The sequence below is a fragment of the Corvus moneduloides genome, chromosome Z, assembly GCF_009650955.1.
Source record: "Corvus moneduloides isolate bCorMon1 chromosome Z, bCorMon1.pri, whole genome shotgun sequence".
Taxonomy (NCBI): domain Eukaryota; kingdom Metazoa; phylum Chordata; class Aves; order Passeriformes; family Corvidae; genus Corvus; species Corvus moneduloides.
The window spans coordinates 54,876,836-54,895,386 of NC_045511.1; the positions used below are offsets into that span (position 1 = coordinate 54,876,836).

At 48.2% G+C, this 18,551-nt stretch overlaps 2 protein-coding genes across 3 annotated transcripts; one reads left to right on the top strand and one right to left on the bottom strand.

Annotated features, from left to right (window-relative positions):
• Positions 1-260: 260 nt before the first annotated feature.
• On the bottom strand, positions 261-10,725 carry NR2F1 (nuclear receptor subfamily 2 group F member 1). Of its 2 annotated transcripts, none has more exons than XM_032096667.1 (3): positions 9,926-10,725; positions 6,271-6,798; positions 261-1,438 (listed from the first exon to the last, which is right to left on the bottom strand). In XM_032096667.1, the coding sequence occupies exons 1-3, from the start codon at positions 10,374-10,376 to the stop codon at positions 1,158-1,160; spliced, it is 1,260 nt and encodes a 419-aa protein (XP_031952558.1). In that variant the 5' UTR covers positions 10,377-10,725; the 3' UTR covers positions 261-1,157. The 2 variants fall into 2 exon arrangements, with proteins under 2 accessions (XP_031952558.1, XP_031952559.1); XM_032096668.1 differs by lacking the exon at positions 9,926-10,725 and adding an exon at positions 7,655-7,769.
• Positions 10,726-11,036: 311 nt separating this feature from the next.
• On the top strand, positions 11,037-14,337 carry LOC116438351 (UPF0329 protein ECU01_0100/ECU01_1510/ECU08_0030-like). The gene is made up of 2 exons (XM_032097215.1): positions 11,037-11,483; positions 13,158-14,337. The coding sequence occupies exons 1-2, from the start codon at positions 11,230-11,232 to the stop codon at positions 13,372-13,374; spliced, it is 471 nt and encodes a 156-aa protein (XP_031953106.1). The 5' UTR covers positions 11,037-11,229; the 3' UTR covers positions 13,375-14,337.
• Positions 14,338-18,551: the final 4,214 nt, after the last annotated feature.

Consider the following 18,551-nt stretch of genomic DNA (forward strand, 5'->3'; position numbering starts at 1 on the left):
GGAAAGTCTGTGGTGCAGCCCCAGTGAGGTGAGGTCACCTAAGGCATCACACTGCGACTCCTGCTCCCTCTTTTTAGGCCTTGACAGCTCAGCCCTAAGCTTACACAGTCAAGTCCGTTCTGGAGCATCCCATAGTTTACGTAACTTATATTTTCCCCTCACAAGTATCTTTTAAGTTCTCCTTTTTAGCACCAGTAAAGGAGTTAAAAATGTAGGGAGATGTTTGTTGTTATTGTTTATGGTTTTTAATTTTTTTTTTGGTGAATTGTTGGCATATTTCAAGCAACAAGACTCATGGGTTGTGGGGTGATAAGTTGGGGGTTTTTTGCTAAATTCTTTTATTTTTTTTTAAATTCTCACTTCAATTTTAATTCTTGAAGAACAGCTTTGACAACATATATCGCACTCATTATAAGAAGCAAAGGGTTATATCAAAAATTATTAGTATAGAATCACAGGAAACCTGGTTTGGAACCAGAAAAAAATACAAAACAGATATAGATACATAGACACAGGACAATTCTTTTATAATTATTTGGAAAATGTTATTTTCCCCTAATTCTCCTTTTTTTCCTTTATGCGCATATGATGTTTTAACTTTTACCAAAAATGAAAATAAAGACTAATATATTACAAAATGAGTAACAATGTTCATGGTAAGTGTTTGCGCATGGAAATTTTGTTGTTGTTTGCTTGGTTTTGGGTTGTTTTTTTTTCGTTCTACACAAGGTTCAGTTCAGTTTCAACGCTTTTTTGTTTTGTTGGTTTACTGTACAGCATATATCAACAACAGTCCACAATAAATCCTGGAAGATCCAGTATCCCCTTCAGGTGTGATTAATATCCCCTCAATACTCTTTTTTTTTTTTTTTTTTTTGTCTCTTTTATTAATATTATTTATTTCTTTTTTCCTCCTCTCCGAAAGAAAAAAAAAACCAAAATAGGCCAAAAAAAAAAAAAAAAGGCGAAACACCACAACCTCCACGGACGACAGGTCCGTCCTTCTCCCCTCCACGGCCACATCTCTGCTCCCACTCGCCCTTTCTTTTGTTCAGTGTCCACCTCCCGGGCCCCCCCCGCACCCCGACTGCCCCTCTGTGCGAGCGTTCCCTTCTCCGCCGCTCCGCCGCCTCTCTGCCGGGGGTGCGGGATGGGCTCTAGGAGCACTGGATGGACATGTAAGGCCAGTTGAAGCTGCTCCCCGACAGTAGCATATCCCTGATGAGGGTTTCGATGGGGGTTTTACCTACCAAGCGGACGAAGAAGAGCTGCTCGATGACGGAAGAGGAGACGGTGCGCAGGGAGGGCAGCCGCAGCAGCAGCTTCCCGAAGCGGCTGGGCTGGTTGGGGTACTGGCTCCGCACGTACTCCTCTAGCGCGCACTGCGACTTCTCCTGGAGGCTCTCGATGTGCGCAGCATCCGACAGGCCGCAGGCGTCTGCCCACCGCACCGCGCCCGCGGAGGCAGCCGCAGAACGGCGGCAGGCGGGGGGAGAGTGGAGGGAGGAGGTGGAGGAGGAGGAGGAGGAGGAGGAAGCGGGGGGGGAGATGGTTAGTGGCTGGGAACCACATGGGGAAGCGCCGCGAGGATGGGGGGCAGCCCAAAGGCGCACCCCCCATCCCATCCCACCCCATCCCACCCCATCCCGCGCACCACTGCCAAATAAATAACGCGACCTTGCTGTGCGTCGTCACCACCGTGGGTATTTTCACCCAGGATGCGACGGGGTGCCACCACCCCGCTCGTCCCAATCACATACACAAACACACCACCCCCCACACTTCCTTTCCACATCCCCCCCACCGACACTCCGCGCTGTCGAGCGTGGTTTCTGCTCCAGGGAGCCCATCACCGAGATGCTGGAAACCTGGACCAGCCCCCTTAAATAACGCCGAGAGGAGGAAAAATAAGGTATTGGGGAAAATAATAACAATAATTAATAACGACAATAATATGATGATAAGCAGAGCCGCGCACAAGCAGAGTGAGACACAAGGAGTTTGTTGACATGGCTGCACATCACACAGAGGCAGCGACTGGGACCTGCAGCGGCTGGCAGGGAGCCGGCTGGGGGATGCCGTGGGGCAAGGGAGTCTCCTCTGCTCCTGCCTCGCTGTCAGCGATAGCAAATTTGCCACGTCTTTGTGGGTTGTATGATAAATCCGGTGGAGAACGGCTAGGTTAGTCCTAGCTCGCGCTCAGCAGGCGTCTGTAGCTTTCAGACACAAAGCTGGGGAGACCTGCAGCGGCTAAGCCTTGCCTAAACGAAGCCAGAAAGACTCTTTCCTTATAGGTCCTTCCTGCACCCAAACTGTCACATACGCCTTGCACCTTGCAGAACTACCTGACCTGGGAAAAGGTGTACTAGTCTGAGAGCAGAAACCCTTCACATCCAGGTATTTATATCTATACACGTTATTCTGTGTATATAGATACAAGCAGAGAGGTAGAGATGCATCTGTGCGTTTGCACACACAGAGACACATATAAGCACATATCCTATCTCTGAGAACACAAAACCCAAACCAGAGGATAATCGTGCACCAGCTGCTTGTGGAGGGACTCACTCAGGAAACTACAGTCATGGAAAAGTGGTGGGTATGCCCAGATGGTTGAAACCATCCACATTGTTTCAAAGATTAATAACAGATATTAGAAACACCAAACCAAAACAGCAACCAAAAAACCCAACCAAAAACCAACCAACAAAACAGAAAAACCCCAGCCATCAAGACCAGAGCAAGGCGGTCAGGTAGCAGTGCAGTTTAACAGATCGAAGCCAGACTTTGCTAATATATAGATCCATATATGAATTAGTTAATGGGCCCCAAAAAGACATTGCAAAAATGTGAATGTAGAGTTGCGATGCTAGAAAGACACAACAAATTAACAAATTATTCAAAGCTGAAAATAAAATAAAATAAAATCTGTTGCACCGGCATTTCTGAAGCTTAAGTCTTCCCTTATTAAGAACTGACTTTACAAAGATTTCTGAACACCTCTATCTACAGTATTATGGCCTCGAGCAAAAATACAAATAAAACAAGCCATAATTTACTAACTTCTGAGAAGGAGAACCTTTGACCTGAGCTGCGGACTTGGCATTCCTCAGACACACAATTATCTGAGCCAGGCTGCTCTGCTAATCCATACTGTACCTTTAATGCAATGATATTTTGCAACATCTAAAGCACCAGGTTGCAACATATATATCTATCAAAAGCTGGGGCCTGTTCTTGTTTGCAATACATATCAAAACCACAGACCTGTTCATATGTTGATTGCCACAAATCACATTCCATATTTACATATATCTTGCTATTTTACATGCATTATCTGCCCATTATGCATTAGGATCCTATTCAACTTCCAAACAATGCAATATGAAAGGGTCTTACTGACACCATGGCAGGGCTTTTTTCTTTATGCCCCATATGTCATACCCTTAAGGTTAGTAAAATATTTATCAGGCATTTACGATAAGTGCACCTATAAGTGCAGGTCACTGGACAATGCGGATGGGGAACTTGCTCTCTAAAAGGGCGTCAGCCTGGTGTGTGTGTGTGTGTTTGAAAAATTGGCCATGGGTTTTGTCTTAGACCTCCAAAAACGCAGAATTTTCTTGTGCCGATAGTATGTATTGGGCTTCAATTATTTCAAATGGTCTGGCATATGCCTCTGCTTGGGTTTTCTTCCTCAGCCTTCGGTGGGAGTGGGAAGGCTTAATTCTCCTTTCAGAATGAGATTAAAAATAATAATAATTAAGGGATCCACAGCTAGATTAGATTATGCAGCCCGAAGAGGTGTAATGCATGGGAGAAATACTGCAATCTATGTTTACTGAAGGTGAATTATTATTCCATCTCAGGAAGTGGGCTAATGTGAAAATCCTCTGTGTGCCTTGCTTTTTTATATGACACTGTGTCAATAAGGGAAAGCTCTATATTTCTTCTTGCAGTGTATGAAAAAGAAATTATGTAAATAAATAACCATTACTGTTCAACACACTCCAGCCTTCCCCTCTGTAGTGGCGGCAGTGTATTTCATGTTACATGTTCAGAAGAGTTTAGTGTTCACAAAATATAGATGTAATCAGCTGGCATCTAACTAGAAATCAAAAGTTCTTATTGCACTGAAAATAGATTTATTTGATTTATGTTATCTGTCTCTGTCTCTTCCTGGAAACAATTATTTATGATGATGAAAAGGTAGATGTAGGAATTAATGATGCTAAAGTTTGGCAGGGGCAAAGGAGATGAAGGCGAGGAGGAGGGTACGGGAGAGAAGGGGAAAAGAGGCAAGAAAGGAGCTGGGTTTGGGTTACTAACCAGCTTTTGGATGGTGTCCAGAATTTTACAGATTGAATACATGCTCTCTGGAGCCCGAATGTAAAAACCACAACAGGAGAAATCCATGTCAGTTTTAAATACTTAGTCCTCAGTGAAGGAGTTTGGACAATATGCCTAAAAATGTCTTTTCTATCATTTAAAGTTTGTTTAAAAGTTGGATGACTTTGAGAAGGCTTCCCATGAATTCCCCTCTGAATATGCAATAAAAACAAGTTTAGTGAAAAGTGGAAATGTGCGGATGGGGGTAAGGGATAGTAGATTACTCCTGACAGCAGTATTTCCATTTTCTGAGATGTCCCGTGTGATTCTGCTCTGAAATAATATTATTTTTCCCCTCCTTCACTCTCCTCTCCACTGTTGGAAGGGGCTTCTCCCCTCACAAATGTTATTACATTTGTTTTTATTATATGTAAGTGAAGGGCTCCTCTAAAGCCACTTACCCTTTTTCTAGCCAAGATCAATTGTTTTGGAAGTAAAGGTGAAGATTGAAGGGAACAGGGAGAGAAGAGAAAGAAGAAGAAATAAAATATTCCCTCAACCATATTCCCGTCAGGAGGAGCCTCCTTCACAGGGCCTTTGGTGTGTGGAAGGGCTGAGGCACAGGCTAGACATTTTCCAAGCTCTGCTTGGGAAGGATCTCTCCAAGTTGGGTCTGGGGAAAAAAAAAGCTTCTCCTCTACTGTCCCTGTGTATTGATGAGCTCCCTGAAATGAATGGGAAAGTCTGGGAGTCTGCAGGCAGGCTATGGAGTTAAATCACCCTGATAAATGCAGGCAGGTCTCTTTGTCACTCTTGAAAAACATGTTTCCATCAAGAAGACTTATTATGATAAAATACATTAAAATGTCGAGTTGGCTATTCAGTAAATCTTCCATTTGTTTTAAGATTTGCACATTATCCTTTGCAAAGAAATATTCCCTCCAATGCTGCGAGACTGCATTTGCACTGGAAGTAAAAGGGGGCAGTCACAGTACATGTCTCCGACCACCCTGCATACAAATTAGGTACTCCTGTCTAAATAAATTATCTGATGTTCAAATCGATATTAATACTACATTTGCTATATTACAATATAGTGCAAATTTAGGAGTCATTTTAATACAATGTAAATACTATCTTTCGTGCTTGAAAGGCAACAAATATTGATGGATTATAAACTCCTCAATGTTAAACAAGGCCTTTGAACGATTTGCCATCTTTGTTCAGGAATGCTTTTAATTTTGCCTTGGCCTGGTTTTAAGTCACATTTATTGGAACCATTTAGTTATTGCTAATCAGGAAAAGAGGGGAGAAACTCATACAAGAGAGGAGCTACGGGATGGGGAGAGGGGATATAAAAATGAAAAAGAAAAAAGAAAAACAAGAAGGAAAGGTGGCAGTTAGCCACATCATGATGATAATTAGAATAATAATTTAAAAATTACACTGCCCAGACTCTTATCTTGCCCTGTTTGCATTTCATATATTTCCTTCACATAGTTCCCCTTGATGTTTATAAATTCTCCCTTGCAGGTTACAATAATAGTATACATATTATATTCTTATAGGCTATGACCAGAGCACTTCAGAGGAAATGCTAATGCAACTTTCCTGCTAGTTAATTCAAACCATCTATCACAGGGAAAAATTGTTAACATGCATGTTTCCACTGCCTACACTTAATTTGATTTTGGGTCTTAGTATTATTTTTTTTAAGGGGCTGTGTGTTAAAGAGCCAGTATCAGTGGCAATGAGGGAGAGGTTGATCCCTGGACCGGAGTGTACCCTCATCAGGCACTATGCTTTCTCGGCCTCCAGTCCCCTTCCTTTAAAAATAATTCTATTGAAATATTTTTCCTAATTTTCCCACTGGTGGTTTGGGGGGTTTTTGATTTTTTTTTTTTTTCCCAGACGTCTCACATCCCCAACCCGTCCCCTCACCTGAGGTGAAGAGGACGATGGCTTTCAGGCAGCTGTACTCAGCCGAATCGACGTGCAGCGCCTTCAGCTTCTCCACCTGTTCCTGGAAGATGCGGATGTGGTCCATGAAGGCTACAACGCGGTCGGCCGACATGGGGGAGGCGTGGAGGCCGGCGGCGGCCAGGAGTGGGGCCACATGGAGGGGCATGGAGCACTGGGCAGCATTGAGGACGAAGAGCTCGCTCCAGGTGAGCCGCAGCAAGGCCACCTGGTCGGTGATCTGCAGGTCGGGGAAGAAGGGAATATTGCGGGCCCACTCGACGGCGCTGAAGAGCAGACGGGCGGCCAGCTCACAGATGTTCTCGATGCCCATGATGTTGTTGGGCTGCATGCACTGGCTGCCGTAGCGGGAGGTGGGGTAGGGCTCGGCCCGCAGCAGGAGGGAGATGTATCCCGAGAGATAGCAGTGCCCGTTCAGAGGGTCGCCGTTGGTCAGGGCGTACTGGCCGGGGTTGGGTTGGGTGGGCGGCATTCTTCCTCGCTGAACCGCTGACAAAAAGAAGGAGAGAAGGAGAGGAAATGTGCATCCAGGAGTCTCGCAGGCATCGCCCCGGCGCCGCTGCCAGACAGCCGGAGACAATGCCGGGCTTCTTCCCCTCCCCGCCGCCGCCTCGCCCCCGGCACACGCACAGGCACGGACAGACAGAGGCATGCGGAGCCGGGCAGCTGCCGCCGACCTGCGTTGCGCCCCCCGCCCGGCCCCTGCATCGGCCCCGACCCCTGCTCAGGCAGCCTCAGCCCAGCGGCAGCCAAGCGCGTTCCACCCCCCCACCCCCGACCACAATGCAGACAGGCTTCACAAAATAAACAGATTAAAAAGAAAGGAAAAAAAAAAAAAAAAAAAAAGCCAAGGCAAACAAGACAAATCCGCACACAACCCTCTCTTCCCCCCTCCTCTCTCGTAACAAAAGAAAGCCCCACACGTAAAAAAAAAAAAAAAAAAAAAAAAAATCAAAGAAATCCTCCGGGTGGTGAGAAAGTGGAGTTAAAAATCACAGCCAACTGTAAAAAATATAGCCAAGCTCCGTTGTGAATCCCAGCTCATTGCCCTGACAGCACTGAGATTTACAAGTAAACTGACATGTCGCTTTTTAAAATAAAATATTAAATAAAATAATCCATAAAAACAAATGCGTCCATATCTTCAAAAATACCTTGTCGTTACCCTTCAAGCTGGAACAGGTCGCAGCCCTCCAGCTCCCCACTGCTAACTTTATTACACAGAACCAGCTTTCCATAGAATCCCCCCTCCCCCGCCCAGCAAAGTTTTCCCTGCTAAAAGGAAGAGAAAGGTTAAATATTATCAACGGGAAGAGGGAAATAAAACAAAATTGTCCGAACTTACAATAGCCAAACATTCGTGGAAAAAAAACGGGACGGTGTAATTAATATCTTTGGTGAGCTGTTGCCACTGCAAAAGCCTGCAGTCAGCGTTGCACAGTGAATGCACAAGCTTGCAACTGCAAAAACACTGGATTCATTAACCATCTCCACACAGAGCGTAAGCATGCCTCGAGTCCTGAAAGCTGACCAAAGTTGTTGGTTGTTTTTTTTTGGTGTTTTTTTTTTTTTTTTTTTTTTTAGTGTGTGCGTGTGTTTTACTCCATCAGTGCCAGCGTTTGCAGCCGCTTGCCATGTAAACAAATGTAACTTCAGGGGAAGATACGGCTACTCAGGCTTGTACCCTGCACACACAGACACACACCCGCACAACCGCACACGCTTGCTGGCACAGACCCGCACACGCAACCACTCATGTTTCTGGCGTCCCACATTTTTCTCAACTTTCTCTTTTCTTCCCCAACGAGCCCTCCTCGCCACCCGGGCCAGACCTCTGTCCTGCTGCCCTCCAGCCTACATCTCCCTCTTCAATCTACTTGTAAACCTGGCAGATATTTTTCATTTAGCTGCGAGCACATTTCTCACTTTTTGTTCATTTTTTTATCCTCCTTCCATTTAAATTTTTTTTTTTGCTTGCCTCCACTCTCCCAGGTGCCTACCAACAGCCCCTGCAGCTACCAATGAAGCCGTCATGTTTGTGAGCTCTTTCAGATCTGGAGCAGCTTAATTCCTTTTCTTGCGGCATATAAAATAAAGTTTTAAAACCCCTGATCCCGCAAAATCAACTATTTCGCTGATGTGACATCTTTAGAACATCTTTAACGATGGTCACAGGGTAAATTTTAAACCGAGAAGACACGTTTCTAGGAGAAAGGAGAGCAGGGAATCTCCCTACACGAGAATGAGTATGAGCGCAAGGAAAACCACAGCAACTTTTGGAAAGGAGGAGAAAAAAAAATAGCAGAGCAGTTGGAAATGGTGGGGATCCCGCTGCCAGATGCAGGCTGCGGATGCTGCTAAAATGAGAAGAAGCGGTAAAGAGGTTATAAATCGAGATTTGTATGAAGACTTTAAGGAGAGGGTGGAGTTTGATAAAGAAATAAAATGAGCAGCATGCTAACAAAAAAAAAAAAAGAAGGAAAGAAGGAAAAAAGAAAGAAAGAAATGTCAGAAGTACAGAAACATGGTTCAGTCACAAACTTTCCTTTGAACGCATGGAATGAAAACAAGGCCAAATCTCGCACAGAAGCACCCTCCGGGGCACCGGGAAGCACAGGGAAGCAGGGATACAGTAGCACATTTCCTCCCTTTTTCTTTTTTTTTTTTCGTTTTTTTCCCTTCCATCTTTTTCACACCCTTTCCTCTTTCTCTAATTAGATGTCTTTCATCTTTCTTCCGGGAAAAATGAGCCTGAGAGATGAATCTACCGAGAAGTATTGCAGGTTTAAAAAGAAATGATGGGGTGGAAAGGGGGTGGGGAGGGGGTGAGGGGGAAGGAAGCTGAATGGAATCACATCGCGTACGGGAGAAAGATGTATCTCCCCCCACCCTCCGGTCTCATGCCAACAATAGACAAAACCACATCTAAAACACGCACACGCACACACGCATACACGCGCGCGCAGGGGAAAGTGGGGATAGCAGCTAAATGATAAATATTTAGCAAGAAATTGTAGTAATAATAATAGTAGTAGTAGTAGTAATAATAATAATCAATTATTATTATTATTATTATTAATAATAATAATAAAAATTCTCTGCAAAATGATCAGGAAAGAGGAGAGTGTGGCAGTGCCGGAGAAGGGGGTGGGGAGGAGCAGGAGGGAGGGCAGGAGGCACAAACCGAAAAGCAAAAGAAAACACCACCAACCACCATCGACAATAACAACAGAACCTGGTGCAAAGCTGCCAGATGGAGTGCAGGCAGACGAAGAGATTGACGTGTGCATGGAAATATATAGAGAGTCCTGGATTGCTACGAAGAGCCGTAAAAAAAAAAAAAAAAAAAAAAAAAAAAAAAAAAAAAAAAAGTATATATACATATATATAGGGGTGTGTGTGTGTGTATTTATTTTTATATATTTATATTTATATGTGTGTGTGTTTGCACGCCGCGCGTTTGCGCGTGTGTATATATATATGTAATATGCATGTAGGTGCGCGTGTGTGCGCGTACGGACAGGCAGACACAGACAGACGGAGAGCCCTCGCACACGCATGCCTGCACAGCCACGGGGAGAGGGGAGAGATAGCATAGTAGGGAAGAAATATTCACCTTCCCGCCTCATGCCCACTTTGAGGCACTTCTTGAGGCGGCAGTACTGGCACTGGTTGCGGTGGTGCTGGTCGATGGGACAGTTCCTGTTGGCGCGGCATGTGTAAGTTAAGTTCCTGCGGACGCTCCTCTTGAAGAAACTTTTGCAGCCCTCGCAGGTGAACTGGCCGTAGTGCTTGCCGCTGGACTTGTCCCCGCACACCACACATTCGATGTGCTGCTGGCTCTGCCCCGAGCCCTGCTGACCCGCTCCCTTGTCTCCGGCCGTGCCCGGCGTGGAGGGGGGTCCCGGCTGGCTGGGGGTCTGCGGGGTGTGTGGGGCGGCCGAGCTCCCCTGCTGCTGGGGCTGCTGCTCCCGGGCCGGCTGCGTCGCGGCGGGGTTGGGGCCGCTCGGATTGCCCCCGGCCACGTCTTCCTGCGGATCTCGCCAGCTGCTAACTACCATTGCCATATCTCGGGCCCAAAAAAGTGCTGGGGAGCGGCGCGTCTCGCTGCGGGCTGCCGGGGAATGAGGCGGGGAGCGGGGGGGTGGCGGCCGCCCGGGCGCCGGGGGCGAGCGGAGAGCTAAGGGACCCTTGCTGCCGCCTGCCTCCGCCTCGGCTGCCGCCGCCGCCGCTGCCCTGCTGCCGCCGCCGCTGCTGCCGGCTGGAGCCGCTCCTGCCGTTTTCTTTATTTTATTTATTTTTCGCCGCCGCGAGCCCCCCTCCTCTCGCTCCCGCTCTTGCTAATTTTTTTTTTTTTTAGAGAGGGGGAGGGGGAGACGGAGGATTTTCTCCCTCTCTCTTTTCCTCCTCTTTTCCTCTTCCTTTCCTTTCCTTTCCTTTCCTTTCCTTTCCTTTCCTTTCCTTTCCTTTCCTTTCCTTTCCTTTCCTTTCCTTTCCTTTCCTTTCCTTTCCTTTCCTTTCCTTTCCTTTCCTTTCCTTTCCTTTCCTTTCCTTTCCTTTCCTTTCCTTTCCTTTCCTTTCCTTTCCTTTCCTTTCCTTTCCTTTCCTTTCCTTTCCTTCGCTCCCCCCCCTCTTTAAAAGACCCCCGCCTGACCGCTTCCCCCCTCTGCTCCCGCTCTCCCCGGCTCTCACTGCCTCTCCTCGCCCTCCCCCCCCCCCCCCCCCCCGCCGCCACTTCAAGTTGCAAAATCAGAAACGGCAAACAAGGCTGTCGGGAGAGGCATTCAGGAGAGTAACACGCCGGACACGCACACGCAGGCAGACACGCGCGCAAACGCCCGGCACACGGCTCCCCACTCGCGCACACGCACACACGCACGGGCACAGGCACACGCGGTCCGGGCGCTACGAGCGCGGAGGATGTGCAGGCATAGAGGAAGCCGCGGCGCCGCCGAGGAGGAGGAGGAGGAAAAGGAGGAGGAGGTGGAGGAGGAGGAGGGGAAGGAAGAGGAGGAGGAGGAGGTCGCCGCTCGCCGCTCTCCGCTGCCGGGGCTCGGCCGCCGCCGCTCCCGCGGAGGCTGCTGTCGCCGCCGCTGTCGTCGCCGCCGCCGGTGCCGGTGTGGGCTCTCGGGGAGGCGGGAGGTCGAGAGAGGAGCCGTCCGCCGGCGATCAGAGTATGGAGGTGTCCGGGGGCCAGGTCCAGGGCAGGGCGCCGTCAGCCATTCAGGGCGGCGGAGCCGGGGAGCGCGGCGGAGGCGGGCGGGGAGCTGAGGCAGTTTGATCTCCTGTCGCGGCGGCGAGGAAGGAGGAGGAGGAGGTTGCCGGTCGCTGCTCTTTCTCTCCCGAGCTGCTCTCTCTCGCTCTCTGTCTCTCTCGCTCGCTCGCGCTCTCTCTCGCCTTTTTTTTTTTTATTTTTTTTAAAAAAAAAAAAAAAGAAGAAAAAATCGCAGAAAAAAATCGGATGTGACTAAATTCGCAGAGGAGACGAATTCACGGCGAAGTGTAAAAATAGAGAACGGGAATAATAATGACACTTGCAGGAAAAAGAGAGATCCAAAGTAGGTCGGTAAATAAATCCTCTTCCTTTCCTCTTTCTTGCCTTTTCCTTCTTCTTCTCCTGTGAGAGCGCACGATACTGGTTGCGAGGAAAAAAAAAAGAAAATCGGTGGAAATCGCCCCCAAAAGATTCTCTTTTTTGTTTGTTTAGTTTCCTAAAAAAAGTATTTCGTGTAAAAACTCATCTCCCAGAAGAGAAGCCCTCCCCCAAAATAAAAAAATAGGCAAGAATGGTCAGAATAATAACGGTATTAAGATGTGAACGCGTTCTCTCTCTCTCTCTCTCTCTCTCTCTCCGGACTTTCCCCCTCCCCCCTGTTTCTCTCTCTCTGCTTTCCCCCTTTTTTCTTTCTTTCCTTCGGAGTTTGTTTTTTTTTTTTTTTCAGTTTCACCTCTCTTCTCTTCTCCTGCAGGAATGAAGCGAAAGACACAAGGAGGAAGGGTGGAAAAAAGAAGAAAAGGAAAGAGAAGAGGGAGATGAAGGGGGGGGGGGGCACACAACTAATAGAATATGCAAGAAAGGGAAGGGGGGGAGAGAGGGAGCGAGGGGGAGAGAGGGAGAGAGAGGGAGAGAGAGAGAGACCCAAAAAATGAATGCGTTTAAACGGGAAGCCTAGCAGAGCAATGTTTCCGAAAGGGGGATCTGCGCGAATGTCTGTATATAGTGAACTTTGACACTACTATTGAAACTGACACGTTTCTATGGAGATCGCTGCCTTATATGGAGCTCGTGTCAAGGAGCCAAGAGAAGGGCTGCTGGCAACTGATAATCAAAGGCGACTGACTGGTCAGAGCCCTGAACTGGGGGGAGAGAAAATGGGAGGCTAAGGTTAGCCAAGCCTCCTTCACTCCATTGGTTACCCCCCCAGGCCCCCCCTCCAGCGCTTTTAGCCCCTCTTTCTTTTTTTCTTTCTTTTCTTTCTTTCTTTTTTTAATTTTTTTTTTAATTTTTTTTTTTTTAAATTCTCCGCTACCTACTGACTGGGATGGGGAAGGGAGGGGAGGAGGGAGGGGGGAGGAAGGGAGGGGAGGGAGAAAGGGAGGGAAGGAGGGCAGAGAGAGGGAGAGGAGATTCTTCTGACAAGCACAATTTACACTGAGATCCCCCTGTGCTGCTATTTACTTTGAGACCTGATTAGTATGGGTCGTCTACGGCCCCTCTACCCCCCCACCCCATCACACACATGGCCAGAAGAGGATGCATTGCGATAGGCAGAAAGGGAGAATTAAAAGGGGACGATGTGGGTTCCCTGTGAAAAGTTGGTGTGAGGTTTTTGTTTTTTCCGTTACAGATCTGAAAACGGGATTTGTCTCCCGCTTTCCAGCGGTATTAATGATGGAGAAGGAAACACTCGCGCTGCACGGAGGAGCAAGCGCCCGTGTATGCTCACCCTTGCAAACACACGCGCTAGAGTCCACACATATATTCAAATCCCCATATGGTCCCATCCCACTTCGGGCTATTTTTACCGCCTGTCCCTCGTCCCTCACCCTTCATTCCTCACCTAACATATCCACCCGCAGCCCCGCAGGTCTCCACGCTTCTCGCGGGGGTTTCACCCCTACCCTTTAATTTTATTTTGGAGGTGTGTGAGCAGTCAGAATAACCCCAAACGCCCTGCAAGCAATGCCCTCCCCCTCGCTCCCCTCCTCCCGGATCCCCCGATCACCCGAAGTTGCTCCATCCGTGTAGGGGGGATGCACGGAGGGGGTGGTGGGGTGTTTCTCCCCCTCCTTCCCCGCCGCTCCCCTCCGCGGCCCGGCGCCGATTCGGCCCCGGCGAAAAGGAATCGCTGGCTCCGGCTGCCATCTAGTGGGCACGGAGCCGTCGGCCCTGGGGAGCCCGGGAAGCGGGGGTACCGCGCCTGTCTGCAGCCTTCCACCCCACTCCCTACTTTTTAAAATAAGTTCTTTCCCTTTTTTATTTTTAATTAAAAAATGCACTGAGGAGAAGACCCCCTTCTTTTAAATTTCCCTCTCTCTTACAAGCCTGCCTTATCGGCAGCTTCCCTTTTTTCAGTGGTCTGAAATTTGCCTTGGGTCGAAAGACTGCATGTGACAAAGAAGAAACAGACTGTGAAAACGGAACACCTCCCTTCCGCAACAAAAAAAATCCCACCAAAACTAACACCCCAGGCCCCTCTACTCTACACCATACCTTTCTTTTAGCTCCCATAAAAGTTTATAATCAGATTAGAAGCTGGATGGAAAACCTGCAGGAAGAAAGGGAATGAAATTGGTGTCGGAAGTTTTATTGTTATTGTTTATTTTTGTAAAGTTATGTTGCTTTAATTAAAAGTAAAGACAAAAAAAAAAAAAAAAAAAAAGCCCCTCAACTTTGATGTATAGTGATCACGATATTTTTTTTCTTTCCCTGTCAACTCTGAAATCTGAGGCTGGGAGCCGCCTGAAGAAAAGATTCCTTCATCATTTCTAAGATCAGAATAAAAGCTTGATTTTGTACTGAAATAATGAAGAGATTTTCAATGAGTCCCTCAGCCAAGCCGTCTCTGTTGTACATTGCACTGATAAAAAGGATGTTATTGACTATGCAACAGTAAGCTTCTTTCCTCTCTCTCCCTCTTTCCAAATAAAGTCTCCGTCCTGTCTCTTGGTCAGTGAAAAGGTGAAACGAATAAGATTAAACAGGACAAAAAAAGCAAGCTCCGTATGTATATCATCTACATTTTACTCCCCAGACTGTGAAGAGACGGAGTAAAAGAGGCAGAGCAAGGCACGGAGAGAAGGGGGGGGGGGGGGGAGAGAGAGAGGGAGAGAGACAGAGACACAGACACAGACACAGACAGAGGCAGAAAGCCTGAGAGAAGGTGGACGGACCCAGCAGCAGCCTCCCGGCTCCTCCCGGACCGGGCACCCTGCCGACGGTCCCGACTCCCCGGGCCACCCCAGGCAAGTCGCCGCTTCCTTCCTCGTGGTTTCAGGGGAGAGGGAGGGGAGCGGGGCCGCGACACTTGGCAGGGAGACCTTCCCCAGTCCTCCTCCCCGGGCCACCTCCTCCACTGGCGTCATTGTATTTGGGCATCCCGTTATTTGGGAGGAGTGAGAGGCACCTAGTCCTCGTTCTGTCCGAGATTTTTTCTACCTCCTCGATTCCGTTCCCCTTTACCCCTATAGAAACATGTGTGGGAATTTCTTCTGCTCCCCTCCTCAGATAACGCGCGTGTCTCACAGAGGTGACCCACGCGGGTACGGCAGGCACCGACCTCATGTCCCAGAGCCAGCTGCAGCGGCAGGGCGCCGGGCTGGGGAAATGCAAGCATTCCAACGTTCTTCTCTTCCACCTGCTTTGTTTGTTATTTGATCACCTAATGAAAAGATCGATGGCAGCTTGTTTATCTAGGTGATAGTGTCAACAGATTACAGGGGCAGTAATCAGATGTTTTCCAGCCGGGCTGGGCACAACTGTAATACGGAGGGAGGCTAAACATGCTCGGACTCTGCTGGTCTGGGCAGCGGGGGTTGTGCGGCAGGGAGAATTTTTTACCTTCGCCTGGCTGGAAACGCTCGGTGGTTTTCATTCGCTACGTGCTGAGGGAAAGCAAATTTTAAACGTGGTTTGTAGAAATAGCCTATGGGTGAAGGGCCGGTGAAGTTGCAGGAGTCCCGAGGAAAAACTCATCTCCGATGTCCTGTGGCTGTGCAGTATAGCCTGTTGGGGAGAGGACCCGGGATTTTGGACATCCATCAATAAAAAAAGTCTCATGCCTCAGCTAACCAGGTTAAATCACAGTTCAGTCGACGAGAGGCATTTCCTCTCCCCGACAAATTACAGGAACACTTTAAAACGGTCACAACTCAAATTTAATTGGGAAATGAGCTTTGATTCCTTTTTTAACCTCTGTGGATCTGGAATGTGTAAAGGAGACCGCACTGGGAACTTAGAGACTTAATTTTCCCTCTGTCGCACCAGATGCTACTTTCCCCAGGCCGGGGTCCAGGCTGTGATCTGAAGGTGGAAGAGTTTTGGGAGGATTTAGGGGCTGGCTTTGGTTGTTTTTGTTTGGTTTTCTTCCTCCTTTCTGCGTCTTTCTTCACCCCCCTCTCTCTCCCTCATGTAACCCAGCCTGGAATGGCACTGGTTCCTCTCTTATCCCCTCCAGAAAGGAAAAGTTCCTCTGGAGATTAGTGGTGACAACGTTTACACTCTGTTTCTGACAGGGAGGGAGGTGGATTGGGGGTTAGAGTATAATATAAATGGTAAAATTGTTTGATGGTATTATTATTTTGTGAGTGGCCAGGCTGCTTCACTTGCCAAACTCCACATGGATATATTTATAAAAATGTACTCTCACACACAGGGATGTACATACAAATATACACATATATACACACACACCTAAGGAATGGGGTAGACAGAGGACAGTAAGTGCACACTTACACAGGGTGTAGTGAACAGCTTTGATCTGCAAAAACATGTCATTCTTGCTCTCAATTTTTAGCGTTTGCAGTCATCCCCATCTCTGACCTGTGGACACCTACAAGCTGTAAAACCAGAGCTTTGTACTGGGGTTTCCCCCACCCCCTGCCTGGATCCCTTGGCTGAAGCTTTTCAGGCAGCCCCTCACTTGGGCCAGGCCTGTTGCAAAGTGGATGTGAATGGTCACACTGGGACACCCCCCCCAGTCTTAACTGTGTGTCCCAGTCCTGCTGCTCCCCAGGTCCTTCCAGCCAGGCTGGGCATGGCAGTGCTGTTCCAGGCCTCCACAACTGATGATGCCCAGCCAGGCCTCATTTCCCATCAGCAATGCTGGGGCGTTTCCTCACAGGCCTTTTCCTCCATTTGTCTTTTTTCTCCCTTTCTTTTTTCCTTCCCTTTCCTGCCTCCCCCCCAGCCAGACCTGAAGGATAACTAAGTTTCTTGAGGAACACAACACATGGTGGGCTTGCAGAAGGTGGTGCTTCTCGAGGAGAGGGCAGTCACCCCCTGCTCTCAGCAGGTGGTCTCCGGGGAGTGGTATCACCCTGGGGAGACAAGAAGAACTCGGGCTACCTCATCCCGGGGGGGTCCGTGCTGTTCGTTTGCTGCCTCCTGCAGTACCCACTCCGCCCCTGTTCTCAGGGACGCACGCTGGGATGCTTTGTGCCGACCCTCGTTTCTTTCTAAAGGAAGCCTGATGCTGTGGGTTTGCCCACCCCACCTCAAACATTCCGGGTGGGTGTCTCTCTCCCCCCTCCTGGTATCGCTGTCACAGTCACCCTAGCCCACCGCCCAGGCCGTTTCAATACATTCCACCGAAGGCGATTGACCTTGGGAAACAAGGCCCTCCACCTTTCCCTGCTCAGCTCCCCCTCCACCCGTCTGCCGCACATGCCCGGGGCCACGCCATCATGCATATCCTGCCTTATTTATTTATTAAAAAACCCAAACAAAACCCCCACTCTTCGGAGCGTACTTTTTTCCCCTGTCTCCTCTGTGAAACATCATCTTGGAATCACGGCTGACATCCCCGCGATATCCAGAGCTGCTGCTCATCGTAGCGGGTCTCGCATCTCACGGGGTATTTTGTGTCCCACCCCGCCGAGGTGTGCCCGCTCTTCCTCGCCTTCCGCGTGTGTTTAACCCAGAGGCTCGACCGCCCTTCCCCTCCGCGCACACCGCCTGCTTCCCTGGAATTATTTTGGAGGGGATTGGCAAAAAAGCAGTGTGACAGCGGCCCTCGCAACTCCCCCCGCCACGCCCTCGAGAAGGCAATCTGCCGTTCCCGCAGCCTCCTCGGCAGCGGGTCCGCGCCGAGCCGGGGTTTGTCATTTGTTAGCACTCAAAAGTACCGAACTCCAGTGCCAACCAGAAAGCAGGCGCTCGTCATGCCTACAAACAGAAACGCCTGAGCACCCGACAGTCAGCCTTCTCTCCCCAATTAAAAAAAAAAAAAAAAAAAAAAAATCTGCGCTTGGAAGTAAAAACCAAACCAAAAGCAAAACTAAAAAAAACCCCAACCCAACCAACAAACCATACAACAAAATAACACTGTCTGTATGAGGACGGGAGAGAAGGCACCCAAAGCGAAGGCCACTTTTCTAACAGCACAGAGGAGTGTAGCAATTCCTAAGAAGAGCTTCAGGAACAGAAACTGATGACCTTTGGATGCGAATCAAACCTTCCTGTATAAGGAAAACTTGGGAATAATTTTCAACACACTCGTGAATCCAGGACCAATTACTTACATTCGGCATAAATAAAGCTGCGGTGATCTGAGCGCTGAAGCCAAGAGAAACAAAATTTTACAAAAGCCACTACCATGACGCTTTGCACTGAACAGCTCTGACTGTATTTGAAACATTTGGCTTCTGTTAGGGCCGAATTTGGTGGTTTTATGATTCTGAATTAGGCTGGAGATTTTGATGAAGAGCTGACGTTTGGAAATGAGTTTGTAAGTCGTGAGATTGTCGTGACAACGCCATCGACTGCAGTATATAATAATTTCCTTAATAGTTACCTGTCAGAGATCTCATTTCTTTTACTGCTGGGATTAGTCTGTCAGGAGTAGGTTTGAGCTGGACTTTACGCAGACCAGAGACCGGCTCCAAGATTTTTAAGTATTTAATGTCACTTTTCCCCCTGCATCTGAGATAAAACTGTGCAAAAGTATATTTGTTAGGAAAAAACTCAGCAGCAGCTATATAATCATATTTATTCATCAGAAGTTGATCTGAGTAATAAACCT